Source organism: Melospiza melodia, chromosome 1 (assembly GCF_035770615.1).
Source record: "Melospiza melodia melodia isolate bMelMel2 chromosome 1, bMelMel2.pri, whole genome shotgun sequence".
Classification (NCBI taxonomy): Eukaryota; Metazoa; Chordata; class Aves; order Passeriformes; family Passerellidae; genus Melospiza; species Melospiza melodia.
In genome coordinates this window covers 99,807,920-99,834,305 of record NC_086194.1, presented here as the reverse complement: position 1 = coordinate 99,834,305, position 26,386 = coordinate 99,807,920, and the positions used below count along the sequence as shown (strand labels likewise).

Here is a 26,386-nt window from a genome sequence, read left to right as displayed (position 1 = left end):
GTGCAGGAGGGTTGTGTTACCTGGCTCAGTCTTACAGTGGTGTTTGTATCCAACACCAAGGAGGGAGGCAGGTGGAAGCTGTCCCATCTCACTCATAAGGAGGAGAGACAACATTTTCCTGCCAAAGCCTGCAAAGGTCATAGAAAACTCTTATTGACTCAGGGAAGAGGTCCAGAAAGAGCTTAAGGAGAAAGAAAGGGCACTATGGACAGTGTTAGTTTAAAAAAGTCTCTCAAGAGGTTTCAGGTAAGTGATCTCTGAATGACTGACTGACTTATTGATTGATTGATTGATTGATTGATTGACTGATTGATTGTCCCAGGGCTTACCCCCATGCATAGAGGCCCAAGGCCATGCTCCAGATTGCAAATGCATGGGGGAGAGAGCAGAGAGCTGTGAAGTGGGAAGGACTCACTGATACAGGGCTTGATCTGTAGACACTGTACCATACATTTAATCTCTCTCCTCTGATGAGTCAGCAGCCAGATAAACAATCACTTTCAAGCCTGCCTGCACAGATAAATCACCAATTAAATCCTAAGATCTTAACACAGGTTAAGAGAATGTAGAAAGATGCAAACCTGGATTTAACAGCAATGCTAAACCATCTTCTGCCACCAACACTGGCCTGGCCAAGGCACGAAAAAAGGCGGAAAGAGAAGCTGAAGGATGTGATAACTGCAGACAAGATCTGGAAATAAAATAAATAAATTCCAGCCACCTTCAAGCCTTTGCAGGTGGATGCCATGCGAGCTGTACTCTGGCATGTCTCTCAGCTGCAGCTCCTGAGACACAGCTACACTAAACACAATCTGCAAGTACAGAGAGAAAGCACCAGGTAACTGGTGCTGTGGAGAGGCACAGAGGTGGCACTTATGAAATTTTTTTCAAATGGATTTTTTGATGGAGCGGCACACAGTGCTGCTTACACAACTGACAGCTTTAGGCCTCTTAAGTCAACTGTTTACTTTTGCTGTTTTTAGCTGGGTTTTAAGCCTAGATTTTCTTTTACTTGGATAAATGGGTCTATGACTTTCTGCAAATGCAACTAAGTGAATGCTTGGCACACCAATATTTAGCAGGTTTTGCCTATTTTGTTCCTTGCCCAGATTAACTGAGATGGAGGAAGAAAAATCTGATATTCATGCCAGGTGATATAAATCTCTTCAGTGTTTCATGAAAAGTCTTGATCTTCAACCACTTTAATATCTTGTGGTATTTTAGGGGGAAAAAACCAAACAAACCCATACAAAATCCAATAACAGAAGATTGTGTAAGTTTGTCTTGGCTCTGTATGGTAGCAAACTGCTTGTAACTCTGTAAAAGACTAAAGTCTTTGTTAGGACCATCACAATTCCTTTCTGTTTAGCCTGCAAAGTCCTTAATGAGATGGAAGAATACTATTCTTTAATGTGTAGCCAGAAAAGAAAGTATACCAGTCTATGCAAATTCTCTACATACATGTGAGAAATGACACATAAAAGGCTATTATAAGGGAAGGTACTTGGCAAAGGGGAATTTCTTTTTGGATGAATGCACACCATTTTGTTAAAGGGTGAGGGAATCAACATTTAATGGCAGGGAAAAAACAAAAAACAACCAATAACTTCAAATTTATTAAGTTGTGGTTACATTTAATGGCTATATTTCAAACAGATGATGATGGTGTTGGTCTCCATTCAGGGAGCTGGAATCCCTAGAAGTGTTTCAGGCAACCCCATCCCTGGAAGAGTTTCAGAGTCAGGTTGGATGGGGCTTTCAGCAACCTGGTCTAGTGGGAAGCGTCCCTGCCCATGGCAGAGGGTTGGAACTAGATGATCTTTAGGGCCTCTTCCAGGTCAAACCATGGCATGATTCCATGCTGCTACAAAATGTAAAAGAGCGTGGTGTGACACCCGAGCACAGACAGTATCTCACTGCCGGAGGAGCGGCACGGGTTGCTGTGGAAATGGAGAACTCCGCTGGGAGACAGGCCGAGAGACGGTGACAGGGCTTATCCCTCCCTCCCGGCTCCCGGGCACGGCCAGGTGGGATTGGGATCGGGATCGGGGCGGCCCCGCGGGATCCCCGCCCCGGGCGGCGCCGGCGCTGCCTTTGGAGCCGGGCGGGATCCCGGGGAGGCAGGAGGTGCCGGCGCTGCCTTTGGAGCCGGGCGGGATCCCGGGGAGGCAGGAGGTGCCGGCGCTGCCTTTGGAGCCGGGCGGGATCCCGGGGAGGCAGGACGAAAGCGGCCGAGCGGGTGAGGCGCGGCGGGGCTGGTGGGCGGGCTCGGAGGGCCCCCGGAGTCGCGGCGAGGGTTTGGCTTTATTTGCCGTTTCTTTATTTTCCCCCCTGCTTTATTTTCCACTTCACTCTTTGGGGGCCGTTTTCCAGGAGTGGCGGTAGCCGGAAAGCTGCTCCTAGGGCTATCCCGGCAGGACAGCCCGGCTGTGCTCCCGCCCGTGTGGGGCCGGGGGCCGCGGGCGTGAGGGGAAATGCCGGGAGCGTGAGGGGCTGAGCTGCCCTGGGAACTGCTGTGTCCTGAGGGCGGAATTGGCGCCGGCATGCGTGGGGATCGGGATTGTAAAACAGCAGCATGAGCCTCTTTCAGCTCGGGCATTCGGCCGGTCTTTGGGCCTTTGCTTCGGGGGCGGTAATTTTTTTTTGGTTTTTTCTTTTCCTTACTATGTGCAGTGTGAATCTACGTGTTGCAGACTGGCTTGTATTCCCGTCAGGAAGGTGAAGGTTTAGGAAAAAGGGGCTCATAAATGCAGGTGTGTGTGATTGAGGAGGATCCAGGACGGGGCCGGCTGCAGGTGGTTCTCGGTGTCAGGAATCCTGAACATGATCCAGGTGGCCAGGAAAGCCAAGGGCATCCCGGTCTGTGTCAGCAACAGGGCGCCAGCAGGAGCAGGGCAGTGATTGTCCAACTGTGCTCAGCACTGCTGAGGGCACAGCTCAAATCCAGTTCTGGGCCCTTCTCTACAGTAAAGACACTGAGGGGCTGGAGCGTGTCCAGAGAAGGAAGAGCAGCTGTGGTTGTGAAGTGTCTGCAGCAGAAGTTCCATGAAAAGCAGCAGAGGGAACTGGAGCCTGGAGAAAAGAAGGGTCAGGGTTGACATTTTTGCTCTCTACAACTACCTAAAGGAGGTTGTAGCCAGGTTAGGGGTCAGTCTATTCTCTCAGGTAACAAGTCATACCAGGAGAGATTTAGATTAGATATCAGGGAAAATTTCTTGGCTGAAATGGCGTTTAGGCATCAGAACAGGCCGCCCAGGGAAGTGGTTGAGTCACTGTCCCTGGAGATATTTATTAGACATATAGATGCGGCACTTGGGGACACGGTTAGTGGTGGGCTTGGCAGTGCTGGGTTAACAGTTAGGCTTAATTTTAAAGGCCTTTTTCAGCCTAAATGATCCTGTGATCTCTTATGTCACTGAGAAGGGGTTGTTCAGACTGAGCATACTGTGCACTATCAACTTGCTTTTCTGCTGTACATTCTGTGGTACATTTCTGCTTTGATGGTTACTCATCCTGTTCTCCTTTTGCACTGCCTTTCTTACTAAACCAGCTTGTTTTCTCTTTGGAGGAGCTGTACAAATTGCATGCAGCTCATACTTTCATTTTTGCAGTGGAGAGAGAGACAGATTTCTGTGGTATTTAGCGGGTGAGTTGAAGCTAGCACGGTGCTACCTGCTCCATTGCTAATTCGTGCAAGTACCATTATTCCCACTTCCGTCCTCTGGCCCGCTCCAGTTTCAGCAAGTGGTGAAACAAAGAGGCAAAATATGTGAAACAGGAAGTAATGACAGGCTAAGAAAGCTGCTTTGTAGTCACTGAAGTGTGCTTCTTCAAGAATTTCATTTCTTTGCTAGTGGACAGATAATTTGATTAGAAACTGAGGGTGGTCTCCTGGTGGTAGGAGGAAAAGATGCCATTTTCATATCTATAAAACACTACCAGGTGAAGGGTGTTGGAAGTGATTTTGGAGGGGAGAAACAGCATGAACTGCTTGTCAACATTTAAATCTAAGTGCTTTTATGGATAAGTATCTGTATTTGGGATTTTTAAAAAATTAATTTTTGTAGTTCTGAGATTTTTTTGCCATTTTTGGATATAAGGGGTTTTTGACTTTAACTGTTTGGAATATGTTAAAGTGAAAAAACACCACCACCTGCCTAGGTGGTGTTCATTTCCCATTCAGCATCACGACTTTCTGTCCACCTGTTTCTTAGATACAGTTTCCAGTTGAATCTTCACATCTTATCTACCAAGGATCAGACAACAAACATGAAAGGGTGTTTCCAAAATGTATGCAGTTTTTCTTGAGCTTAATGTTTGAAAATGTTTGATCTTGCATGACTACCCAGGCAAATGAGTTGAGATTTCAGAAATACTTCTGCTGAACCTCCTGACCCCACACAGCTGAACTGTGGGAGTCACGGTGCCAGACTGTCCTAGGAGAGATTATTATGGTTATAATTTACTTGTTTTAAAAACACAGGGAATAACCAGTGCTCAGGAGTCAAAAGGGAATATAATTACACTGCTTTCATTACACCTGCATAACTAAATTTGGGTGTGATTAGAATGGCATAAGGTTTACCTTAAGGAGCTTCTTAATCTCCTCCTGTTTTAGGCTGTGAAATTATTTTTTTAATTACCTTTGGGCTGCCTAAGTCATATTCTAGTGGCATTTGATGGCAGTCTGACTTCTGAAAGAGTTACAGTACTCTTTAAAGTGAAACACTAACCTGAGTTGCTTTCTGACATCTGGCCCTGAGTCACTTCAGGATGTGTTTTCTGCTTTGATGGAATTTGTGGAGGCCCAGTGAGCACAGGGCATCCTTTCCTCACTCCTGGCCTGGTGCCAGTGTGCAGCAGCAACAGGGAGCTCTGCCCATGTGCTCCACTGCTGGCATTCCCAGCATGGCAGATCCCAGTTCCTCAGTGCATGGTTGCAGTGCTCTGGGTCAGACAACAATGCTGTACCTTTCAGGAAGACAGAGAAACAGCTGCCTGTTAGTGGAAAGGTCAGAGTTTCATGATAGAAAACACGAGTTCCACTTCTTCAGCCACAGCAATGGAAAAGCAGTCACTGGCAGTTTTAGGAGGGGTGTTTGTTGCTAGGAATCTTGTACCAATTCTGAGGTGTTAGAGTTTGGTTTGTATATTACAAAATTTGGTTTTATGAAAGGTTTGGTTTTTTTCCCCATGAACAATGTGACTCATGACTGGACTATCTGTTGCTTGATAACATAAAAGCATTACAAAAAACCCAAAAGATTTGTGTCCCAGCATAAATGAGGACATAAAGGAAGTAAGGAGACTACTGTCCACTTCTTGAGAGGGCTCAAGTGAAGGCAAACATTGTAAAATATTTCAACACTTGTACAGCTTTCTTCATGAATTTTCTGAGAAATTTGGAAGTCAGCATCTTCTGGTTTCTTTTCAGCCTTATGCTGTGCTTGTAGCTTCTTCCCATTTTTTCACTGCTCTGCACACTATGCATTTTTGGCATCTTCCAGATCAGAGTGCCTGGGATTTCTCTGTAGCCTATGGGGACATGCTGGAAGCTCCTGACAGAGAGAGCAAGTGTGTGTCTATGGCTCCTGTCCCCATGTCACCAGTGAGGACAGATGTCACTATGTACCTGTGCAGAGGGATGTGTCAAGCAAGGCAGCTTGTACTGCCTGCACTTTTCTTTCAACAGATATCTTTCTGAGGAAAATGCTGTAGGCTGAGCAGAAGACATGTTCTCTTACTTGAACCCTATTCTGTGATGGTGGAGGGTTAAAGGTGTGGCAAGATGTGGCTGCATGTGCTCAGTCTCTGGTCCTTTTGCTAGTTCTTCTTCAGCAGGACCCCATCTCAAGTGCCTTGTCCATACATAGCATGTTGCTAAGGTTTTCCACATATTTGAAGTGTTCAGCATTTATGTTTCCAGGGCAGGGCAGTCACATTGGGTAAATGATGCTTTGAAAGTGAGAAATGTGTACCTTGGCATCAAACTGGTGCCTTGATATGATGTGGTGTCTGTGAGGCTTTGACCATCATTAAGTCTCTCCTTGTATCTGTGCAGCAAAGCAGCACCAAGGCAAGGTGCTTGGCACTGCCTGAAGGTCAGCTGCCACCAGGAAACCACAGAATGGTTTGGGTTGGAAGGGACCTTGCAGTCCATTTGCTTCCAACCCCCTGCCATGCACAGGGACGCTTTTCACTAGACAGGCTGCTCAGAACTCCATCCAACCTGGCCTTAAACACTTTCAGGGATGGGACATCCACCACTTCTTTGGGCAGCCTGTCCCAGTGCCTCACCAGCCTCACAGTGAAGAATCTACCTAGTATCTAACCTAAGCCTGCCCTCTTTCAATCTAAAGCCATCACCCCTTATGTCACTAAATTCCTTCATAAAAAGTCCATCTCCATCTTTGCTGTAGGCCCCTTTAGGTACTGGAAGGTGCTATAAGGTCTTCTAGGAGCCTTCCAGGCTGAACAACCACAGCTCTTTTAGTCTGTTCTCATTAGAGACGTGCTTCATGCCCCAGGTCATCCTCATGGCCTCCTCCACGGACCTTGCACCATTAGGTCCACATCCTGCTAATTCCAGGGGTCCCAGAGCTGGATGCAGTACTGCAGGTGGGGTCTCACCACAGGGGAGGGCAGAATCACCTCCCTCGAATGGCCAGCAAGGTTTTAATTGCCAAGTTTGTGCAAAATCAGTCTTTTGCAAACTTAAACACTGGTTTCAAGATCGATCAAGATAGATCAAGATCAGGTCTATCTGTACGACAAAGAGAAGCCCTACCTGCTTTTCCCAGTTTTGCTCTGAGCACAGCACCACACCAGGGGTTTGTCTGTGAGCAGCTTGGAGATATGTTTGTTGTTCTTCAATTGTGGTTTCATTTTGGATTATTTCCTGCACGTGAATTTCAGCTGTGACCTTCTTGCCAGAGGCCAAGGCCTTAAAATAGGGGGTTTCATATAAATGAAGAACTTTAAAAATTATACTGCTGGGCTCCATGACAGAAACTCTTCAGGACCCTGTATTTCATTTTCTTACTTCACAGAGTAAGTCACGCTTACTTTGTCTGCCAAGTGCCAGGCCCTCAAAAAGAGCTCAATATGCAAGGTCACACTTAGCTGTATTTTACAGGAGTGCATGATTAGTATTTCCTTTAGTCCTTGCCATGTAGCTGTCTGGTTTTTAGGCAGTTTGAGCAAATGCAGAGGTGTCAGGGAGCTGTGGTCTATTGATCCCTGTGACTGATGTCTGGAGTGCTTTGCTTAAAAGTTCTCTTGCATCCAAATGTCTGTAAAAATACCAACTGTGCATTAGCAGTGACAGTAATGACAGTGATGTTATTATGCATGATAATACTAATGCTACTAATAATGTGCTTTTACAAGTAGAAAGCTCTTGCACAGAATATTCTGAGTTCTTGGATCACCTTTTTATGAAATATTTCTGTTAGATATGAATTTGGTATTACACTGAGGAATAACTTAAATTTCAGTGATTATCTTGATGCAGTCAGTTTTACCTTTCAGTATGCTTTTTTTTTGTGTAGCATTTTAGGCCAGAAGTGCCTGGTAATGCACTCTCCCAAAAAGGCAGAGGACTCCTGTGTGCTTGAGCTAATTAAAATATGCCAGTTTGGAAGTGCTGCCCTTGAGATGATGGAGAGAGAGCAGGCTTTAAACACTCCAGCTACTTCCATACAAGTACCATGAGCTGTGCAGAATAAAGATGAAGTTTTGGCTTTGGTCAGACTGGGCACTGAGAGGCAGAGGGGAAGAGATGCAAGAGCAATTTCTGCCATTTGCATTCAGAGTGATGGCTTTGATATTTTGCTTTCTTTGGCCTTGCTTTGTGCTTCTAATTGACCTTGAAAAGAGGGGAGACACAAGTAAAACACTGCTGGAATAACTCTGCACTTACCTGCTGAGGAAGCACGGGCTTTGTGATCTGGTGCACCCCCAGGAGATAGGAATAATTTGTGATTATTAATCATAAATTATATGTAATTACTAATCCACGTGAAAAATGCACATCTCTGCACTATCTGCACACAGAACTGGGTGCACTCAGGAGAGGGCCCTGCTCTGAAGACAGACACAAAATCTGTGTGGGGTGCAGCAGTCAGACCCAGTACAAAGATGGGAATGATGAGCAGCATGGATATAGTTTGGTGAGATGGGGCTGGCTTTCTCCTTGGACAGTGAACAAGCTCAGAAGAGTTGACTTTTTTGTTTGTCATGGGTTACTTGATCCTGCTGTTTTCCTGGATATCAGTTGGGATAACTTTTTATCACCAGATAGTTTAAAATTCCTTGGACTGTCCTGTGTCGTGTGCTTACAAAGCATCCAGGCAGAGCCAGGGGCACTTCCTGCACTGGGAAACCCCAGGAGTGGGGCAGCTGCCACTGGGCCTCTGCCTGGAGAGACCAGGAGGAATGCTGCCAGTGGTGTGCCCAGCCACCTAGTGACTGTGCATCCTTGGAGGGCGGGGTGGTTGGTGCAGGTCCTGTGCTCTCTAGCAAACAAGATTTAAAAATCAGGAGGAGAAAAATTACTGTTATTGCTAAGAAAGACTTAAGACTTCTTTTTCCCCCCCTAACCAGGTTTCAGTTATCTAGGCATATCAACATAAGAAAAAATAAGCATTTATACTTAGGATGCTCAGGAGGAAAGTATTTCCTTTATTCTGTTATTACTTCATTCTATTTCCTTTATCGTTTGGATTCAGCATGGCAAAAAAAAAAAAAAAAATACAAGAAAAGCATTTTGAGAATTGTGAAGCAACCGTGAATGGCATTAGGGGTGACTCAACATGCAACTCTGCAGCAGGCAGAATAGGAATTCTTAGAGTGGGCTTCTTTCAAATAATAGATTTAGTGCATTTACGTAAGTTCTGTTTGAAGTGTACAGGCATTAAATAGCAATTCTGAATGGGAACAGATTTTTTTCCACATTAAGAAAAAAACAGTAGCAGATATTTCATAGGTTCCTTCTTTAAAAGGAGGTTATTTTATTTTTTAATTTTTTTTAATAGGAATAAGAGTTTTAGAGAGATTCATGTTTTTTTAATGGCATGAAATGCTTTTCATGTGTTTCTCGTCCAGTATTCTGGACTGTAAATTCTCAGAAATTCTTCTGTCATGCTGTTTCTTACTTAAATGGAAGTGGGGCTAAGCATTATTCATCTTGGATGAAGCACCCTGTGCCTTAAAAAGGAAGCTGAATTGTACAGGAAACGAAGAACTGAACTTTCCTTTTGTTCTCGTAGGCATTTGTAGAGAGAAAATGGTATGTGCAGGCTAAGGCATGCATTAATATCTTGATTATATAGCTGAAAGCGGTTTTGTAATTCTAGTTGGGTGTATTTTAGGTGATCACCCAGTAGGTAAGAACACATTATAGTTGTTGCTGCACAGTAGCAATAAGTTGTGTCACAACTGGATAGATACATTACCACCACCAGTTACTGTTGATGATCAGGGAGTCTGAAGAAGGCTGCTAGTTCTATATTCTCTGTATTTTTCTGAAAAAAAAAAAAAAAAAAAAAAAACCACTGAGGGAGCTAAGAGGGCTCTTGGGAAAGCCCTACGCAGAAGATTTGTGTAAATAAAACCTTTCTTGCAACTGATGGGCCTCAGTGTTACCAAAACTATTCTCTTTTCTAGATAATTGTGTGATTCTACTTGTGGTTTGGGGCTGGCATTCTCATTTGTTTTTTGTTTTTTTTTTGATTAGAAGGTATCTGATCAGCAGACATGGTTGAACTTGTGATAAGTCATTGATGATTAGAATCTTTGTCTGCAAATTATTTTCTTTTCCTTATTATATCAAGGAGAGATCCTCATCTTTCCTGTTTGTTAGAGCACGTGAATGTTGCTCAACAAGTTGACGTTGCTTTATTCTGTAAAGGAAGGGGTTTGTAATGAAATAGTTATTGACTTAAGCAGTGCTTCTCACATATCTTGGTGTTTGATCTGTTTTCAGTATTTTTCATTTTTTTTGTGTGGTGCTGATCATAAACTGGGAAACAAAAGAATTTGTAATCTCTTGGCACCACTTAAAAAGACATATTTCTCTCTTCTAAACTCCTATGTGATACAATCTCCTGTAGGTATTGAATTTGTATAATTAATAATTTTTCTGTGTCTCCCTCTTGGTTCATTCAGTTGAGGTCTATGTACACATGTGCCTCATGGTTGAGCCTGCTCTATGAGGGTAAGTTTCTTTCTTTCCCTTAAAAGAGGGACTTAGCCTTTTCTGTAACATACCTGGGGGCTGATGATGTAAAATCTGAAAAACAGCAATGTGCAGCAACGTGAAGAGAACTGCATGCACACCTTGAACACAGGCAGACTTGGGCCTCCCTGCCAAGCTTTGCATGTCTCAGTTCAGGGATCTCCCTTCCTAGCTCTGCATCCAACAGAGGAGAGAGAAGGAGGGGTTCAGGTGGGGCAGCAGAAGGGCTGGCACAGAGGCATCCCACATTCTGCCTCCCTCTTTGAATGAGGGTGTACCTGCTTTTTGGGAACCGGGAACATAATTTTGTGTGATGGGAGTATGAAACCTGGCCACTTCACGGTGACAAGTGCTATGTCCTGCTTTCAGTACCAAAAAGACCATGAAGAGGAATGTCCCAAAAAGAAATCATTCTGTCATGTTTTAATTTGGGAAGATGCTCTGCTGTCTTTCTGATGGCCTTGTTAACGGTATGGAGGAAAACAATAAAGGGTGATTGCACCATCAGACATGCTGGGATATTCAGTAATGCATACAGTGCTGCCTGCTAGTTCCCAACTGATCTCTGACATTTTGCATTTCATCAATTATACATAATTAAGGTGGCAGCCTCCAAAAAAATTGTGAGGGAGTCAAATGTGAAGCAAATCCTTTAGAGATTCTTCCTGAGTTACTTGAGAATGAAACAGATGTTTCTTACTTATCTTTTTTTCTGGCCTTTTTCGTTGGTTTTTTCCTTTTGCGTGTCTCTCCTGCTGACTTTGCAGGGGGCAAAAGCTTAAGGCTTGGCACTAGCAGGAAGCTGATGTGGCATGAAAAGAAAACATGGTGAACTACTTGCTCTGTAAGATGATCGGGAGCTGATAGCAATGTTTAACTCCAGCACTGTTCAGCCTCTGTTCTTCCAAATTTCTGCATGGCAGAAGAGTCAGGCCTCCCTGTCATGCTGGTGCTCACAGTCAGTCTTCAAGAAGATGGAAGCCCAGCAGCTGCTCACAGCACCAACTGCTCCTTAGCTGTCACTGCCTCCTGAGGAGCAGGATGAATAGGATGAATTGTGCCCTTATCCCAGGGAATGGATTTCATGTAAAAGTCTGTGGGCTTATTGTGCTCCCCCCACTAATGTGTTATTAATTTAATTGCTCATTGGTTTCTGAAGACTTCTGAAAGGTGCAGGGAGGGGTGTGGCAAGGTCTATTTTAAGCTGCTGCCTTCTTTAATTTATGCTTATGATGTATTTTTACCAGCAGCACTTTGTGATCCAACTGCTACTTCTAAATGTCAGTTGCTTGAATAAAAAATGTAATTAATTTCTAAATGTGACATGAGCACTGAAAATATTAACTGAATCACAGAGTGCTGTTCGAACAGCAGCTTTCCCATGACAGGAGGGAAAGTTCATGAAGTCCAGGGTATGCTGCAATACAAGTGTAGCAAAAATACTCAAAATCACTTGTTTGCAGGTTTTTCCATTGTCCATTAGGCTTTCTTCTAGGGAAATACCCATGTTGAATAAAAATGGGCGAGCATTATTTGGTTATCTCATGTTCTCTGACACTGATTTGTGTTTCTGATGGAAACCAGTAACCCTGTGCTTCCCAGCACTCCTTGAAGAGCAGTTGCTCAAGCCCCTGTTAGCCATAGGCATTGAAAGAGAGATGGTTGAACTCCAGTAGCCTGAGGTTTTTTCAGGATTATTACCATCAAAAACTTTTCCAAAAGATTGCTTGATTCAGTTTATAAACTGATGCAGAGCTGTCATCCTTCTGCCTGTTAAAAGGGATAAGGGAAGAAATTTTGCATTCACGTGTATTTCTTGGTTCTCCATAATGCAAAGTATGTAATTTTAACAGATGGACCAGCTCTTGATTTTTTTATAGAGCTAGTTTGTTCAAAATCAAATGTGGGAGTGGACCATACAGTCCTTTTACGTAATGAAATTAAAGTCTGCTGCAACTTTCCTTTGATATTGTGTATTTAAACTGGTGTTAATTTCAGTCATCATTTGGTTTGCATACAGCAGTGTAAATCCAGAACACCCTGGGTTGATACTGATCCTTGGGCTGATACTGATCCATGGGCTGAACATCTGTGAGCCATCAGGTTCCGTTCTAGTGGACAGAAGATTCAGTTATTCAGAGTCCATGGAGTTTTTTTTTCCAATGCTGATGCATTTATCTTAAAGAAGAGAGAGAAGAAATTGCAGTTGCTTGATTCTGCTGGGGTTGTCATTTCTCTAGGTAGAAGTTTGTGTGTTTATTGAGAGTGTGCCTACCAGGGGCCCCCAGGAGGGAGTGGGAGTGTGTTTATATCTGTGTGTGAGCTGTAAGTGGGAGTTCCTAGTTTTTCTATGAAGTTTTCCATTTCCAAACCTTACAGCTGATGTTTTGTTGCCTTTTATTTGGCATCAGTAATAAACTGGAGTTTTCTGGAGCTTCAGAACTAGCACACCAACCCCACCTCAGATAACTTAAACTTTATGGACACGTTTTCATTTACAGCTCTTAACGTGCCTTTAGTTCACAGGAGAGTCAAGGTCTGTGTCTCACCACCAGATGACTTGCATACAAAATCTTGTAATAAAACTTCTTCAAGCAACAGAATATTGGGAAAGGCCAAGTTTCAGCACTGCTCTGTGTATATATGCAACAGTGCTCGTAAAAATGAGTGCATCACTGTTTATCTTGTTGCTAAGGTTAGAATTGATACGTAACTCTTTGACGGGATTGTTGTCCGCAGTGCATGGGCTTAATTTACTTGGAAAACTTAAGCCCCTCTTAAATTTCCTGCTAAAGCCAGGAGGGGCAGAAGTTCAGCTGACATAAAACTATGTGGAATGAGTAATCCCCTCTGCAGACTCCCTGGAGAAGGATCTTTTCAGCCTTCTCTGTGGATGCCTCTATAAAAAGTTGAGTTCTTTTAAGGTTTTGTACTAAATCAATAAATAAGTTAATAACAGAGCAGCTGTTCATCATGAGCTCTGAGAATTTCCTAAATTCAAATTTCTCACTTAGGGAGATGATGCCTTTGTCAACTGTTCAGTCTCCAGGCCCTCTTTCACTTGTAGGTCTTCTCATCAACAATAGACAACCTTCCCTAACCTTGTCTGTAATGCCAGGGAAGCGACAGAACCTTGTCCTTGTTTATGTCTGTGAAGTAAGCGTGTACCCTCTCTGTGATGATCTCCTGAGCTTTCTACCAAATCCCTGCGGAGAATCTTTCTCTGGAGTTTTAAATTGACCCTAAATTTACCCAAATTGAGGCAGGAACATTCCTTTAATTCCCCAGGCAGTCATATGATGCTTAGTCAGCTAATATTGCCTTATATGGCCCATTTGTTGACTACAAGTAAGTCCTACGAACCTTTAAAGTCGTGTCTTTAAAGCCACAACTTAGAGACAAAATAATGACAGTACACGTCTCTAAATCAGCACATCCTGAAGTAAAAAAGAATAACAGTTTTTTGTTATTTTTGGTTTTTTTGTTATTGATTAGTGTGTTTGATGCCAGTCTTCCTGGGACTCCATTGTAACTACATATGTAGCCTTCACTGTGTGCAGGATACTGTGGAAATGTGAACTCTATGCTCCCAAGGCCCTAGAAACTTGAAAAACTTAAGTAAAATATATTAATCTTTTGCATGTCATGTTTTGTGTTTCATTTGAAGTGATATCATGTTTGGATGATCTTTCTTTTTGCAAGAAAACAAACAGAAACAAGTAGTTCAAAACAGTGATAAGATTTTTCCTTTCTCTTTTGATCCCTATTTTAGGAAGGCATGAGGTGTGGTCCTGGAAAACAGCCAGCAAGGAATCCCTGTGTCTCATGTGGCAAAAAGTGAAAGTGCAGCTAATGTTAAGCATGTCCTTCCTCACTGCTCTTTTTTGGTATTGCAGAAGGCTGTACGGCTTTTTAGCACAGCTGCTGAAACGGTAGGTTTTTATTATGCAGACTTTAATCTTCCACACTGTTGTTTACTTCAGTAAATACCGACATTCAACACCTCCTCTTTGACACCTGTTCCATCATTTGTGTTTCAGGTGGAGCAACTACCTTCAGAGGCAACTCATAAGTAAGCTTTTTGTTGTCACTCCACATTCATTAATGACCCTCACAACTTCCCTTTAGATGCACAACAGCAGGACATAACTAATCTGTGAATCAATCTCAATTTAGGGAATCTCAGTGTGCTGCCAGAAGTTGATCTACTTGGTTATAGTGCAAGAGAATGGAAAGGAGAAACAAAGCAGGCCAAACAGATGAGGGAGGTAAGAGATAAATTTTAATCTCTGCATGAGGACAGGGGAGAACCAGCTCCTGGAAAAGGAGTAGCACTCTCAGCACAAACAGCTGCAGCAGCTATCAAGGCCTGCTGCACTGGCTCGTCAAATGAAAAGCAAAAGGGACAGCACAAACATAGGTCTAAATAAAGAATGCAGCAGTGCAGGTCAAAATGTAGATCAGGTTTTAGTCTTGTATATGTTCTAAATTCCCTCTTCTAGCACCAGCAACCTTAACAGGAAAAATCATCCCCAGTGCTAAAGCCCAAACCCAAATAATGTGGTTTGGCTTAGGTGCTGTTACTTGGCCAGCCTTTGATTTAAGGTAAAAACTCTTACTCCAGGGAGGAAGGAAGCACCACATCCATTTCTCTTCCAGGCTCTGAGGGTCCGTGCTTGGCAGCCTTGCCCTCTCCAGCATCATCAGCTGCAGCTGGTGACAGGCAGGGCAGGAGCTGGCATCTAACCTGTGCCAGCTTGGATGCTGCCCAGCAGGCAGGGAGCTGGGGTGCTGGATGGTGGCCATCCCATGCCTTTGGGCACAGTCCCTCTGCTCCAGCTCTGCACCCAGCCCAGGTGCTTCTGTGCCAGTGCCTTCTCTTCCCCTGCACAGGGTGCTGCTGGCAAGACAGGCAGTTCAACTGCACTGGTGTATTTGACATGTATTGGCTTTAGGTCATGCTATCAGAATCTCAGAGCAAATGCATATCAAGAAGGACTTAAAGGGTGAAAAGAAGTTTATCCTACTGGTAAGGATAAACAGTAGCATAAAGGCATTGTAGAAAAAAGAAGATAGTTTTCAAAAAGCTGGGATTGGGTTCAGGTGATGAACAGAGAAAAGATACAGTTTTGCCACATTAAATGCAGGAATGCAGCAGTACAAAGAGTTCACAGGACAACACACAAGGGAAAAAAACTATTTGGAGGAGCACGTAACAGAAGGTAGCAAAACTTCTAATAAATTTGCAAGCCCATACTGGGCAAAAAGCCTTTCAGAAAATCTGTGAGCCTTGTGGATGACCAGACCTGAAAAGGAGACTCCTGTATATGGAGCAGTCAGTGGATGTCTGGTTGCACCATGTAGAAGTTGCCATGGTACGGAGCGCATTTTAGGATGAGGTCTTGTGAGATCCAGCATATCATGCTTGCTTGTTCCCAAAAGGAACAATCCCATGTTTGTCTTGTCTCTCCCTTTTTCTCTCCTTGTCCTAGCTAAACAGTCCTTCTCCCTCTTTTGTGCTGGCTCCTGTCCTCTTTTGGATGTGGTACACCCAGATGGTGAGCTGATAAAGCAGGTCATCTAGAAAGAGGCTTCTCTGAGGCCCTCAAGCTTGCTGAAGCAGCAGGAAAGTCCCTCAGCAGAAAGAGTTTAATAGGCTTACTATCTCAGCTGGTACAGTAAGGGTAAGGGGACAGAGTGCAGCTGAGAAGTGGTGGTGGGATGGGGTGAGGGAGTAACCAAGATAAACCGAGGATGAGGAATTGAGACCATCCTGCTGCCCCCTTCAGGAAGCAAACTGGAAGTGATGGAGCCTGTGGGACTTGTAGAGTCCTCTCCCTAATTCTCTGCTAGTTTATTGCTCAGAATTGTCTCAGCAAGGGCTCAGATGGCAGCCAGTGGTAATGCAGAGTGTGTAGCTGGACCAAGGGCCGTCCACTTCAGCACAGAGCTGCCAGATCTGCTGTGCCTCAGGTCAGTGTTGCACCATGGGTTCAGGTCAATGTAAGGAGATGTTTTTTGCCAGTAGTAGTTTTCTCCATATACTCATTCCTGCCCTTTTGCTGCTGCATCTCACGTGTCAGTGCAAATTGTTAGAATGGTTGAGGTTAAATCTATGTTGATCTGCTCTAATTTGGTTGACCATGTGAATGTTTACAGTAGCAACAGTGCAGAGACTCGAATGAGTTGCTGAGTTTGGAAGGAATGCAGAATCACTCTTAATGGGCAGCGCCAGTCCAAGGTGTTTACAAAAACATGGTGTTTAACATTTCTGCGTGTATAAATCTTAAAAATACACTCTCTTGTTCCCGTAGCTCCCTCTTATGGGAGGGAGTAGTTTGGAATTGGACTTCAAACAACGTGGGGTTTTTTTCCAAGGCTTAATATTTTTTAGTGCTAATTTTTCTTGGTTTGTTTCTAGGCATATGAAGAATTGTTTAGGAGCTGTCATATCAAATACCTGAGACAAGTCAGGAGGGACAACTACAGTGTAATAAGAGCGGTGCTTTTTCAGATATTCAGCCAAGGCATTCCTTTTCCTTCATGGATGAAGGAAAGAGATATATTGAAGGTAAAATTAATTTCCTAAATGAACACATTTTAGCTATCCATGCACAGCAGAAGAAAGCTGTGTTCAATGTGAAAAGTGGTATGCTGGCTGTCAAAATGGAGAATCACTGTCAGAATTCAAAGAGAAGTTTTTCAAACCCATTGAACGGCATTTAATTGAAAAACTGTCCCTAATCTAAATATACCGATGTGATCATGAGTCTAAATGATGTAACAAAAAAAAAAAAAATAGTAGAAGTGGATGGATGAATGTATTAATGTTCCTGCTACCCTGCTAGATGTCACTCCCTTAACACAAGAGGTTATTTGCATCCTCCCCATCCACATCCATGCAATGTTCAGTGGCTCACTTAGGAGCTGCTGTGTTGCTGGAGCAGCAGGTATCCTGCCCTGAACTCCAGGAGCTTTTTCAGGAGACAGTGACAGGGAGGTGGGATCTATAGCTTTTGCCTGTAGAGATGTGTGTACAGACTGGAAGGTGTCTGTAATCCTAAATACCTCACTAAATTTGGAAATATCCAGCTTTTCCAGAGTGTGGGTTATATATTTTGCTAAAGCATATTTTCATCTTTTTTTTTTTTTTGGCTGGCCCTGTTTTAAAAGTTTCTTAAGGACTTGGCAGTTAAGTGGCTCCTCCTCTGTAGCATTTGAATTGTGAGGTCCATTTACTTTGTTGTTTGAACTGTACAAACAGCTGATAGAACCACATTGTAAATTGTATGTAGACAAATTTATATAACCTTATACTCCGCTTCTTGCTATGGTTATGATTAGCTTGCCTTTTATTTTTTTTTTCCCAGCTCCCTGAAAAGCTTTTGTATTCTCAAGGTTGTAACTGGATTCAGCAGTACAGTTTTGGGCCAGAAAGGTACACGGGCCCCAATGCCTTTGGGAAGCTGCGCAAATGCATGGAGGCCTTAAAGACAAACGTGAGTATCTGGGAAATGGTTGGGAGGAATAAAAGCCTTGAGAATTGGGTTCAGACAGAGTTAAGGAACTTCTCCTGGTTGCATATTTGTGGGGCAGCTAGCCTCCCTCCCAGGTTCACACTGCTGAGTTGCTGGGAGGGCCATCGCCTCTCCTGCAGGGGAATCCAGGTTTTGGTGATCCACTAGGCCAAGTACTCAGGAGTTCCCTGCAAGTTAGGGAGGCCACCGTCCCCACAACTAGTCCTTGCCATCAAGTGGCTCCTGAAGTATCTCATCATTTTGATTAAAAGTAAACATGGTGTATGAGATGCTTCTAGATTCTCTCCCAGCTGGAAAGGAGTAAACAAACAATGAATTTTCTTCTAAAACAATTTTTTTGTTTATTTTCTTTGCTTCTATCCCCATTAAATGTTTTAATCATCAATTTTTGCTATAATTTCTCTCTGTAAGCTTGCACTTGATTGCAAAGACCTGTCAGCCTCACTGCTCCCTCTGCTCAGCATTGCCAGATTGCCATCATCCCCAACCCAGGACTATAATTCTTATTTAATATAAGAATTATATAATAATATTCTTATTTAATATAATTAATATTTAAAACGTGGGGGGATTTAGTAGCCCCAAAGCCTTCTGAAAGAGAGATAAAGAGTTGGCCTGTCAAGACCTTGCACCTTTCTTGAGCTCCTCTGGGGTTTCTGCACATCTGCAGTGGTAGTAGTTGTTAATTAAAAACAAAACAAAACAAAACCCCAAACAGACTAATTTAAGCTCTAGAAACAAAGCATGAGAAAGAAAAAGAGGGGGTTAAAACAGATGATTTGGTCCCTTGCCTGCGCCCTTGCTGTGCCAAAGTGCTGCATGTTCTTGAGGTGGGCCTGGTAGTTGTAAGGTGCAGTTATCATTTTCTTCTGGTTGCTCTTTGCATTTCCCAGTGTTGGGTTATTTGGCTTTCATTTTTAGCTTGTTTTAGTTCTTTTAGCTGATGGTAGTGCATGAAGCATTTAATCTGCATTTTTAAGAAAAAAGTTTTAGGTTAAAAGAATGACTAAATCCTTACAATTAACAAATTGTTTCAAATCAACTCTGTGATGCCTTATGCTATTACTGGGCATGAGGTATCGCTCCCAGCTTCTTTTTTTTTTTTTTTTTTTTTTTTTTTTAAGTAAAGATGGTGTTTGGCCAGTGAGATGGATTTCTGCCTGTTTTTACTAACAGGGTTCTTTGCTGCCTTTCCCACCTCCATCATCATAGAATAATTTAGTTTGGAAAAGTCCTTTAAGATCGTTAAGTCCAGCCATTAACCCAGCACTAAACCGTGTCCACAAGTGCTACATTTATACTTTTAAATATCTCCAGGGACAGTGACTCAACCATTTCCCTGGACTGCCTGTTCCAATGCTTGACAACACTTTTGATGAAGAATTTTCTTCTGGTATCCAATCAAAATCTCCCCTGGCAAAACTTCAGGCCTTTTCCTTTTATTCTATGACATGTTAGCTGGGAGAAAAGACCAACCTCCCACCTGGCTACACCCTCCTTTTAGGTAGTTGTAGAGTGTGATAAGATTTCCCCTTCAGCCTTGTTTTCTCCAGGCTAAACACCCCCAGCTCCCTCAGCTGCTCCTCATCAGACTTGTGCTCCAGACCCTTCACCAGCTCCACTGCCATTCTCTGGACACACTCCAGCACCTCCAATGTCCTTCTCATAGAGAGGGACAAGAAGTGAACACAGGATTTGAGGTGTGGCCTCACCAGTGCTGAGTGCAGGGGGACAATCACTGCCCTGCTCCTGCTGGCCACACCATTGCCGGTACAGGCCAGGATGTCCTTGGCCTTCTTGGTCGCCTGGGCACACGCTGGCTCATGTTCAGCTGCTGGACCAGCACTCTGCCTTTTCCACTCTTTTCCTCTGAGCCACTTTCCAGCCACTCTGTCCCCAGCCTGTAGCACAGCCTGGGGTTGCTGTCACCAGGCAGGGCCCAACACTTGGCCTTGCTGTACCTCAAACCATTGGCCTTGATCAGACTGGGGGCTGCTGCCTGCAAATGCTGTTGTGCCTGGGCTCTGTCGATTCATAGCTGCTTTACTCTTAGACCAGGCTTTTGTTCCTGTTTTGCAATCTTTTGTGTTAAATAGAATTCTTAATAATTTTGCTTATATTCTTTTTCTGTGTGCTCCAGTGGGCTGAAATAAGTGCTACAAGAGATCATGAAGAAAGAGGAAGCATGTGTAATACACTATTTTCTGATGAAAGCAAGGAATACAAACTTTATGAGGCCATAAAATTCATCATGCTCTATGAAGTTGTCGAAGCCTATGAGCAGATAAAGAGCAGGGGCAAACCTGTACACAACCTTTTTAGCCTCCTCTTTGATCGTGACTCTTCATCTGACCCTCTGAGTTTCATGATGAATCATCTGAACTCCATAGGGGACTCTATTTGCTTAGACCAGGTAAGGATATAGATGAAAAATCACAAAACTTACTCCACCTTTGTAGTGATCAGATGATTATATTATACATCATCCATGATAGCTGGCCCATTTTTTTAAGTAGACTGAGGATAGCCATTTATCTTCCAGAAAAAAAAAACTGCATTAAGAGCGGACCAAAAAGAAATGCTACAGGTTATCAATAAGACATAGTTTAGAACAGTAGTAACTTTGATATTTAAAATAGTTTTAGATTATGCTGTTTTGACCAGTTGTTTTGCTTTTCCTATCTGTTCCACTATGCCAAATCCTGTAGCATCACTTTTTTCTTCCCACCCTGTGGTTCTCCTGAGATCTAATGCCTATTAAGAGTAGGTAGTAAGAACTCTACTAATCACCTTTATAAGTTAAGCTTTTTGTTTCCTGTTTTATAATTAGTGAGAAGTTCAGTGCTGACATACAAACTCCACACTGCCACTCTGCAAATGGTTTCACTTTCAGATGGCTGAAATTATTTTTTACAATCGATTTCAGTTATCAAGTCAATTGTTACGAGGTGCAGTCAGATTTAGGAGCAGTTTGATTATACCTGGACAAAGTTCTGCTCTGTCTGGCTATGCCCAAGGATATGAACTTTTCCCAAACCTTTTTTTTTTCCTGATTAAGCAATCCATTGCAAGAAGTATCAATGAAGATGCTAGTTCTCTAGTTTCATATATGTGAAGTACCAAGAAACCTTTTGCTTGTGCTGTAATGTTTTCCATATGTAGCAAGTGATCACAAGGTGGCAGGCTTCCCATTTTTTCAGGTTGTATCAGTCTTGGTAACAGCTATTCCTTTCTTGCTCCCCAGTCAGCTGTGTGAGCTGGCTTGGGAGCAGGTTATTTATGGTGCCAGGCAGAGGATGAATGTTTCTACATGCAAAAGAGAAGGTGAAGGGCTGTTGGGAATCCCCTCAAACTTTTAACGTTTTTACTCCACTAGCAAAAGAGCTCCTTTTATTCTTTGTCGGCTATTTTGAAGCTAAATGACTTGCCGTAACTTGGATTACCTTCAGCTTAGTTTTCGAAGCCTAGAAATAAATGTCTTACAGATTTCTTTCATTTTTAGGTTGAACTGTGTCTTCTTGGATACTTACTTGAAGTAAAGATACGAGTTTACAGACTGCATAGGTTTAATACAGAGGAATTTCAAGTGAAGTATCCAGCTGAATACCGAAGGGAATGGAATGAGATTGCTCTCCTGACTGAGGATGACCACTACTATCACATTCCCCTTTTCAGAACGTGAAGGACCAGTGACTTTCTTTTTTCCTTTGTATTGTATAGTGAATGACCAGTTCCAGTGAATTAGGTTTCTAATCAGCAGCAGTAAAATCTTAAGAATGCTCATTAATGATTACAAAATGGTTTATGGGTGTATTGTGTAAACATTTTGCTTTCCCATTGCAGATCAGTTCACCATCAGTCAGCCATAAAAACCACAAAATATATTGCTATACTATCTGGGACTAAAAAATGATGTTTGAGGGCTGTCAGACAAAAAATATTGGACTGCCTGACAACGAAGGCAAATGTTATGCTGGGTTTTCCGCTGCTAGCCTAAGGGTTTGCTCTGACATCCATGGATGGGTTATACTCAAGTGCCTAAAGCAATGACTGCCTTTCCCTACTCCTATCTGTCTCTAGCTAGGGAGGATGACTCACAGAGGAGGAAAATCCCAAGGTCCCACAGTTTATATTCCATATAAATGCTATTTAACTTGCATTTACTTGGGATGGGAGGATATAAACTGGGGCCTCTGCATGGCTGCTTGAAATCCACTTGGCTTCCCTTGTTGCCAGAGCACCTCTCTCCAGGGATGGGCACAGCAAGCAGCAGCAGGTTGGACTTAACTTCAGACATGGGAAATGGAGCTGTCTGCATCCAGTGGTGCTCCCTGAAGGGGAAGAACTGTTACACAGGGGGAAGAATCAGCACACAGGAATACTGTGCCAGATGAATGGAAGATCTCCTGTGTAAGTGAGTAAAGTACATTGCTTTCTCCAAGGTAAAAAGGGCAGCGTTAAGAGGTAACACCCAACAGAGTCACAGCCAGTGGCTGTGTATGGCTTTGGTCAACTTGTAAATCCTTTAAGGGCTGATTTCAACATTACCTGCCAAGATTTCCTTTGCAATTCATCTGAGAAAGCTCTGCATGGAATACAGTTCAAAACACTGCATTTTCAGAAAATATTAATTTTTAATGCATTATATGAATTTCAGCAGTGTTGCATATATGTTTTATCTTCTGATTATGTATTAATCTCTTTGCCTAAGATTGATATATTTAATTTAGACCTCTGTGTTTGAAGAAGTATGTCCAGGACAAGTAAATGAGATTTACCTTCCTACATGGAACATTTTGCTCAGTTCTGTTTTCTAGAAGAATCAATGTGTTTTGATTATTTCAAAATAATGGGCCTTAACTTGAAGTATTAGATCTCGCAAAATATTTATGAAAAGCTTACAATGCTACAGGCTAATGGTTATATTGAAGAGGGTGGGATTTATTAAGAAACAAAGCCTCTCCTTTCCTTATCCTAGAGATATAGAGGGAGAGGCAGGTTTGTTTTATTAAACCTGCAGGATAAAATGCAAGCAGAAATGGGAACAGGGCCTGCAGGAGCCAAAGCAGCTGCATGAAGTATCTTCATGGTAATGCTTGGAGTCTGTGGAGTGTGCTCAGTTCCTTTGTGTAAAGAAAAGCTATTTTATCCCTTATGCTCCTTTTATTTGTGTGTATATGTGTGTATATATATATTTATAAGTACAAACACCTGAGTTCTCTATTGTAGCTGTTTTGTTTTCTGAAAGTTTGGGTTCAGTTTTGTTAAATGATTTGTAGATTTTAATTAAGAAGGCTTGATAGCTGTAATAACTTCATCTCGTCAAAACCTGCACAGCAAGTACTTTTATTTATTAAAAGAAAGTTTTTTCACTGAATTAAATAATTCTTATTTTAGATTTGGTTTTGCTCTGCATGGGGAAAAGTTATAATACTTAAGTGTAGAGTATTATTATCTATTTTGCATCAACAGTAACATTGACAGTTATCAATAAACTTATCTATATTTTATTCTTGTTTTGGAACAAACAGACATACCATAAATAAGTATGTATTTTTGTAGTGGGCTTTTTAATGATTTGCATATTATTTGTGTTCAGGAATACAAAAGCGTTCCAGCTGAAAGTGATAACTTGTGAAAATGTACATTTTTGTGATCTTGAGCATATTAACAGCAGGGAATTAATAAAAAGCTAAAACAGACAGTGGAATTTACCTCGCCAGTTTGGATGTTTGCATCTGAACCAGGTCACCTGAGCCAGGACTCTCTGCCTTGTCAGTGGAAGGCAGGGGCACATGGACAGCCAGAGGGGTGGGTCTCCAGAAGGGACTGGTTCTCTTCGCTGACTGCAGTGGGAGCTGGCAGTGACCAGCATAAATCTCTCTGCCCTAGATATTTAAAGTTAGATGAGATTAATGTTGTCTCAAGAATCCAGAAAGGACATACAGAAACAGATCTGCTGGCTTATCAGGTGTCAGAGGTGCCAGCCAAATCATGCCAGGAACAGAAATGGGAGGTGAAAATAGAGGAGCTTCAGGTGAGGATAATCACAAGTCTTAGAGATAAATGCAGAGAGGCTCATAAGAAACACTGAGACAGGTTTGGGGTTGCACTGAGTTTGAACCATATGTGTGTGTGTGTGTATATATATATATATATATGTGCTTGGGGATGTGTGTATGTAAGAAAAATCCATAAAAAAGAAAATTACCTTCAATAAAGTGCATCTGAAACAAACTGGTACCTATGTAAGTGACAGATGCTGGAGGATATTTTCCATTCAGTGGCAGAGACAAATTTTCTGTTCAAATCCAGAAGCACGCAGTCATTACAAATATTTTAAAAAGCAGTGTTTTAGGCAGCTAAATTCTGGATGTGTTACTTACTTACTATTTTTAGTTTAGCAAAAAGAAGAAACCATACTGAAGCCTCAGTGTTGGATTTGGATTTTCCTCCAAACCTGAAAATGTGTGTCAAGAGTTTAATAGAGCAGCTGAAGAAAAGTGTATGCTTTATTGTAATGGGATAAAAGTCTTGCCGTTTGAATGTCATCTTTTTAAAAAACTGCATCTCAAAAAAATGTATGAACCATATCCAATATTTCATTTTAACTCCCAAAGATATACTGTCAGTCCTCATTCTTCAGCTCTAACACTGAAATTGCTTCTTGCCCAGTTTGTGGCTAAGTTGAAGCTAATTAAAAATTGCTCAGTGTGGGGTTTTTTTGCTGCTAACTTCACCTGCTTAGGCTCAGGGTGTTGAGTTCAATGTCTAGGAAATAGTTTTCAAATGCAGTTTTAAACTTGTGTAAAGCACAGATTTAAGGCATATGTATGTTTTCAAAGTAGTTCAATGGACCAGAAGAAAGATTTGTCTAGTCAAGACCTAGCTTTTTTTTTTCTCCCCTGGGATTTGGATTTCACTGTTTCTTTACATTTCATCAATATTACAATAGCCCCACCTCTGCCCCTTATGTTACTGCTATTACAGCACAAAGGTTTTTGGGGAGTCTTCATTTTTATGAAAAGCTCCTTATTTTCAAGAAAACATAAAGCTGGAATTTTGGTGCCACAGAAGACCTGGTCTCTCCCTCTTCTTTTGTGAGGGTTTCAGGGTGCTTGAAGGCTTCCCTGGCAGGAGAGGAACTCTCATTTTGGGCCTGGTTTTGTCAGAGGGCAGGATATAACTCTGTGGTGGTCCCTTGAAATTATTTTGTAGAGGAGCCTGGCATGGTCACTGGGCTGGAGGGATGCTGCTGCCTCACTGAGTGACATTTGTGTTCACAGCATCCCTTGTGGTGTCAGTGCAACCCCGATTTTGGCCAGAGGTGGAGCTTGCAGAGGCTTTTTGAAAGATTTGTCAGAAAATGCCTCAGAGGCAGGATGTGACGTACCTGGGGCGACAGGAGATAAATGCAGAAAACTTCTCTCCCTGGGGCTTGGCTGATTTGCACCTCTCTTGATGAACCACAGAGCTTTGGGTCAGCTCTGTGTCAGCCATGGCCAGTGAGTGAGGAGGGTGGCTGGAACATTGCTGGAAGCTGCGTGTGCTGAACCGTGCTGCTGGGAGGGAAAAATGAGAAGCATGAAAGAAATAGAATGGGACCCAGATGCTTTCATCTTCTGACATACCCCAGTTTTGCATAATTCTGAGGTTAAATGCCTTGCAAGGCAAATTAACCAAAACATCTTCCTCTCTTAGTGAAGTGTTTGGCTGTAGTTCAAGGCTTTACTGAAAGGGGGGAGGCAACTAAGTAAACTAAACTTGTGCAACCCAAGCTATTCTGTGATCTTAAAAATATTGAGAATTGCCATCTTTAGAGTTTCAGATGACAAATACAGCATTTAGTTTTGAAGGAATTTTTTAGCTGTCATTTAGACAGCTTCGAAGCATCAGAAAAGGCAGCTCAATAAGCTCTGTTCTTCTGGCAATTCTTTGATTGCCACACTTGCCTGCAGTGGTGGATTCCACCCAGCCAACAGCCAAGTACCTATACAGGTACTCACTCCCTCCCACAGCAGCAGGATGGGGGCAAAACCAGGAAGAAGAGGCCCACGAAAGTTTTAGGCTATGATAAAAATAGGGAAATCACTTTCCATGCACTGTCATGGGCAAAACAGACTTGATTAGGGGAATTTAACTTAATTTATTGGCAATTAGCGTTAGTATTTAATTACAGATTTAGGTATTGGGAAATGTAAAATAATTACAAACATTAGAATGCTTAGGGAAAAAACACCCCTCCCCTTTTCCAGGCACAGCTTCAGACTCTTCTCCCTTGTTATCACCACAGGTCATGCTCAGTGCCATCAGTGAGGCAATGAGCAGAGTGAGGGGTTGTGCAGCCAGAATCTGGTGGTTTCTCTCTGCCTCTCCATGCTTCAGTGTGAATCCTTCTCTGGCTGCAGTCTTCCCTTTCTAGGATGTATACCAGCTCCAATGCTGGCTTGGGATAAATAAGTTCTAAAACACTTGGTATGTTACATGTTAATTACCAATTTTATAAACATCTGTTTAGCTCCATATAGTTTCTATCCATGCTACTGGAAGGGGAAAAAGTGAAAAATTAAAGTAAAATCTATTTTTGTTGTCTTCCCTCTTTGGTGCTTTA

At 42.6% G+C, this 26,386-nt stretch overlaps 1 protein-coding gene across 5 annotated transcripts in view; it reads left to right on the top strand.

The window, feature by feature from the left end:
- The window catches only part of OTULINL (OTU deubiquitinase with linear linkage specificity like), a 36,293-nt gene extending 12,803 nt beyond the window's left edge, over positions 1–23,490 (top strand). For 2 of the 5 annotated variants that reach the window (XM_063162677.1, XM_063162657.1), the window contains exons 2-8: positions 14,010–14,169; positions 14,278–14,309; positions 14,414–14,505; positions 16,659–16,808; positions 17,608–17,736; positions 19,916–20,188; positions 21,278–23,490. In XM_063162677.1, coding sequence (XP_063018747.1) covers positions 14,063–14,169; positions 14,278–14,309; positions 14,414–14,505; positions 16,659–16,808; positions 17,608–17,736; positions 19,916–20,188; positions 21,278–21,457 — 963 coding nt within the window. In that variant the 5' untranslated portion in view covers positions 14,010–14,062 and the 3' untranslated portion in view covers positions 21,458–23,490. Of the gene's footprint in view, positions 1–1,912; positions 2,028–2,088; positions 2,240–2,488; positions 2,633–14,009; positions 14,170–14,277; positions 14,310–14,413; positions 14,506–16,658; positions 16,809–17,607; positions 17,737–19,915; positions 20,189–21,277 lie in introns of those variants that run through there. The other 3 variants (XM_063162667.1, XM_063162697.1, XM_063162688.1) reach the window with 3 other exon arrangements.
- Positions 23,491–26,386: the final 2,896 nt, after the last annotated feature.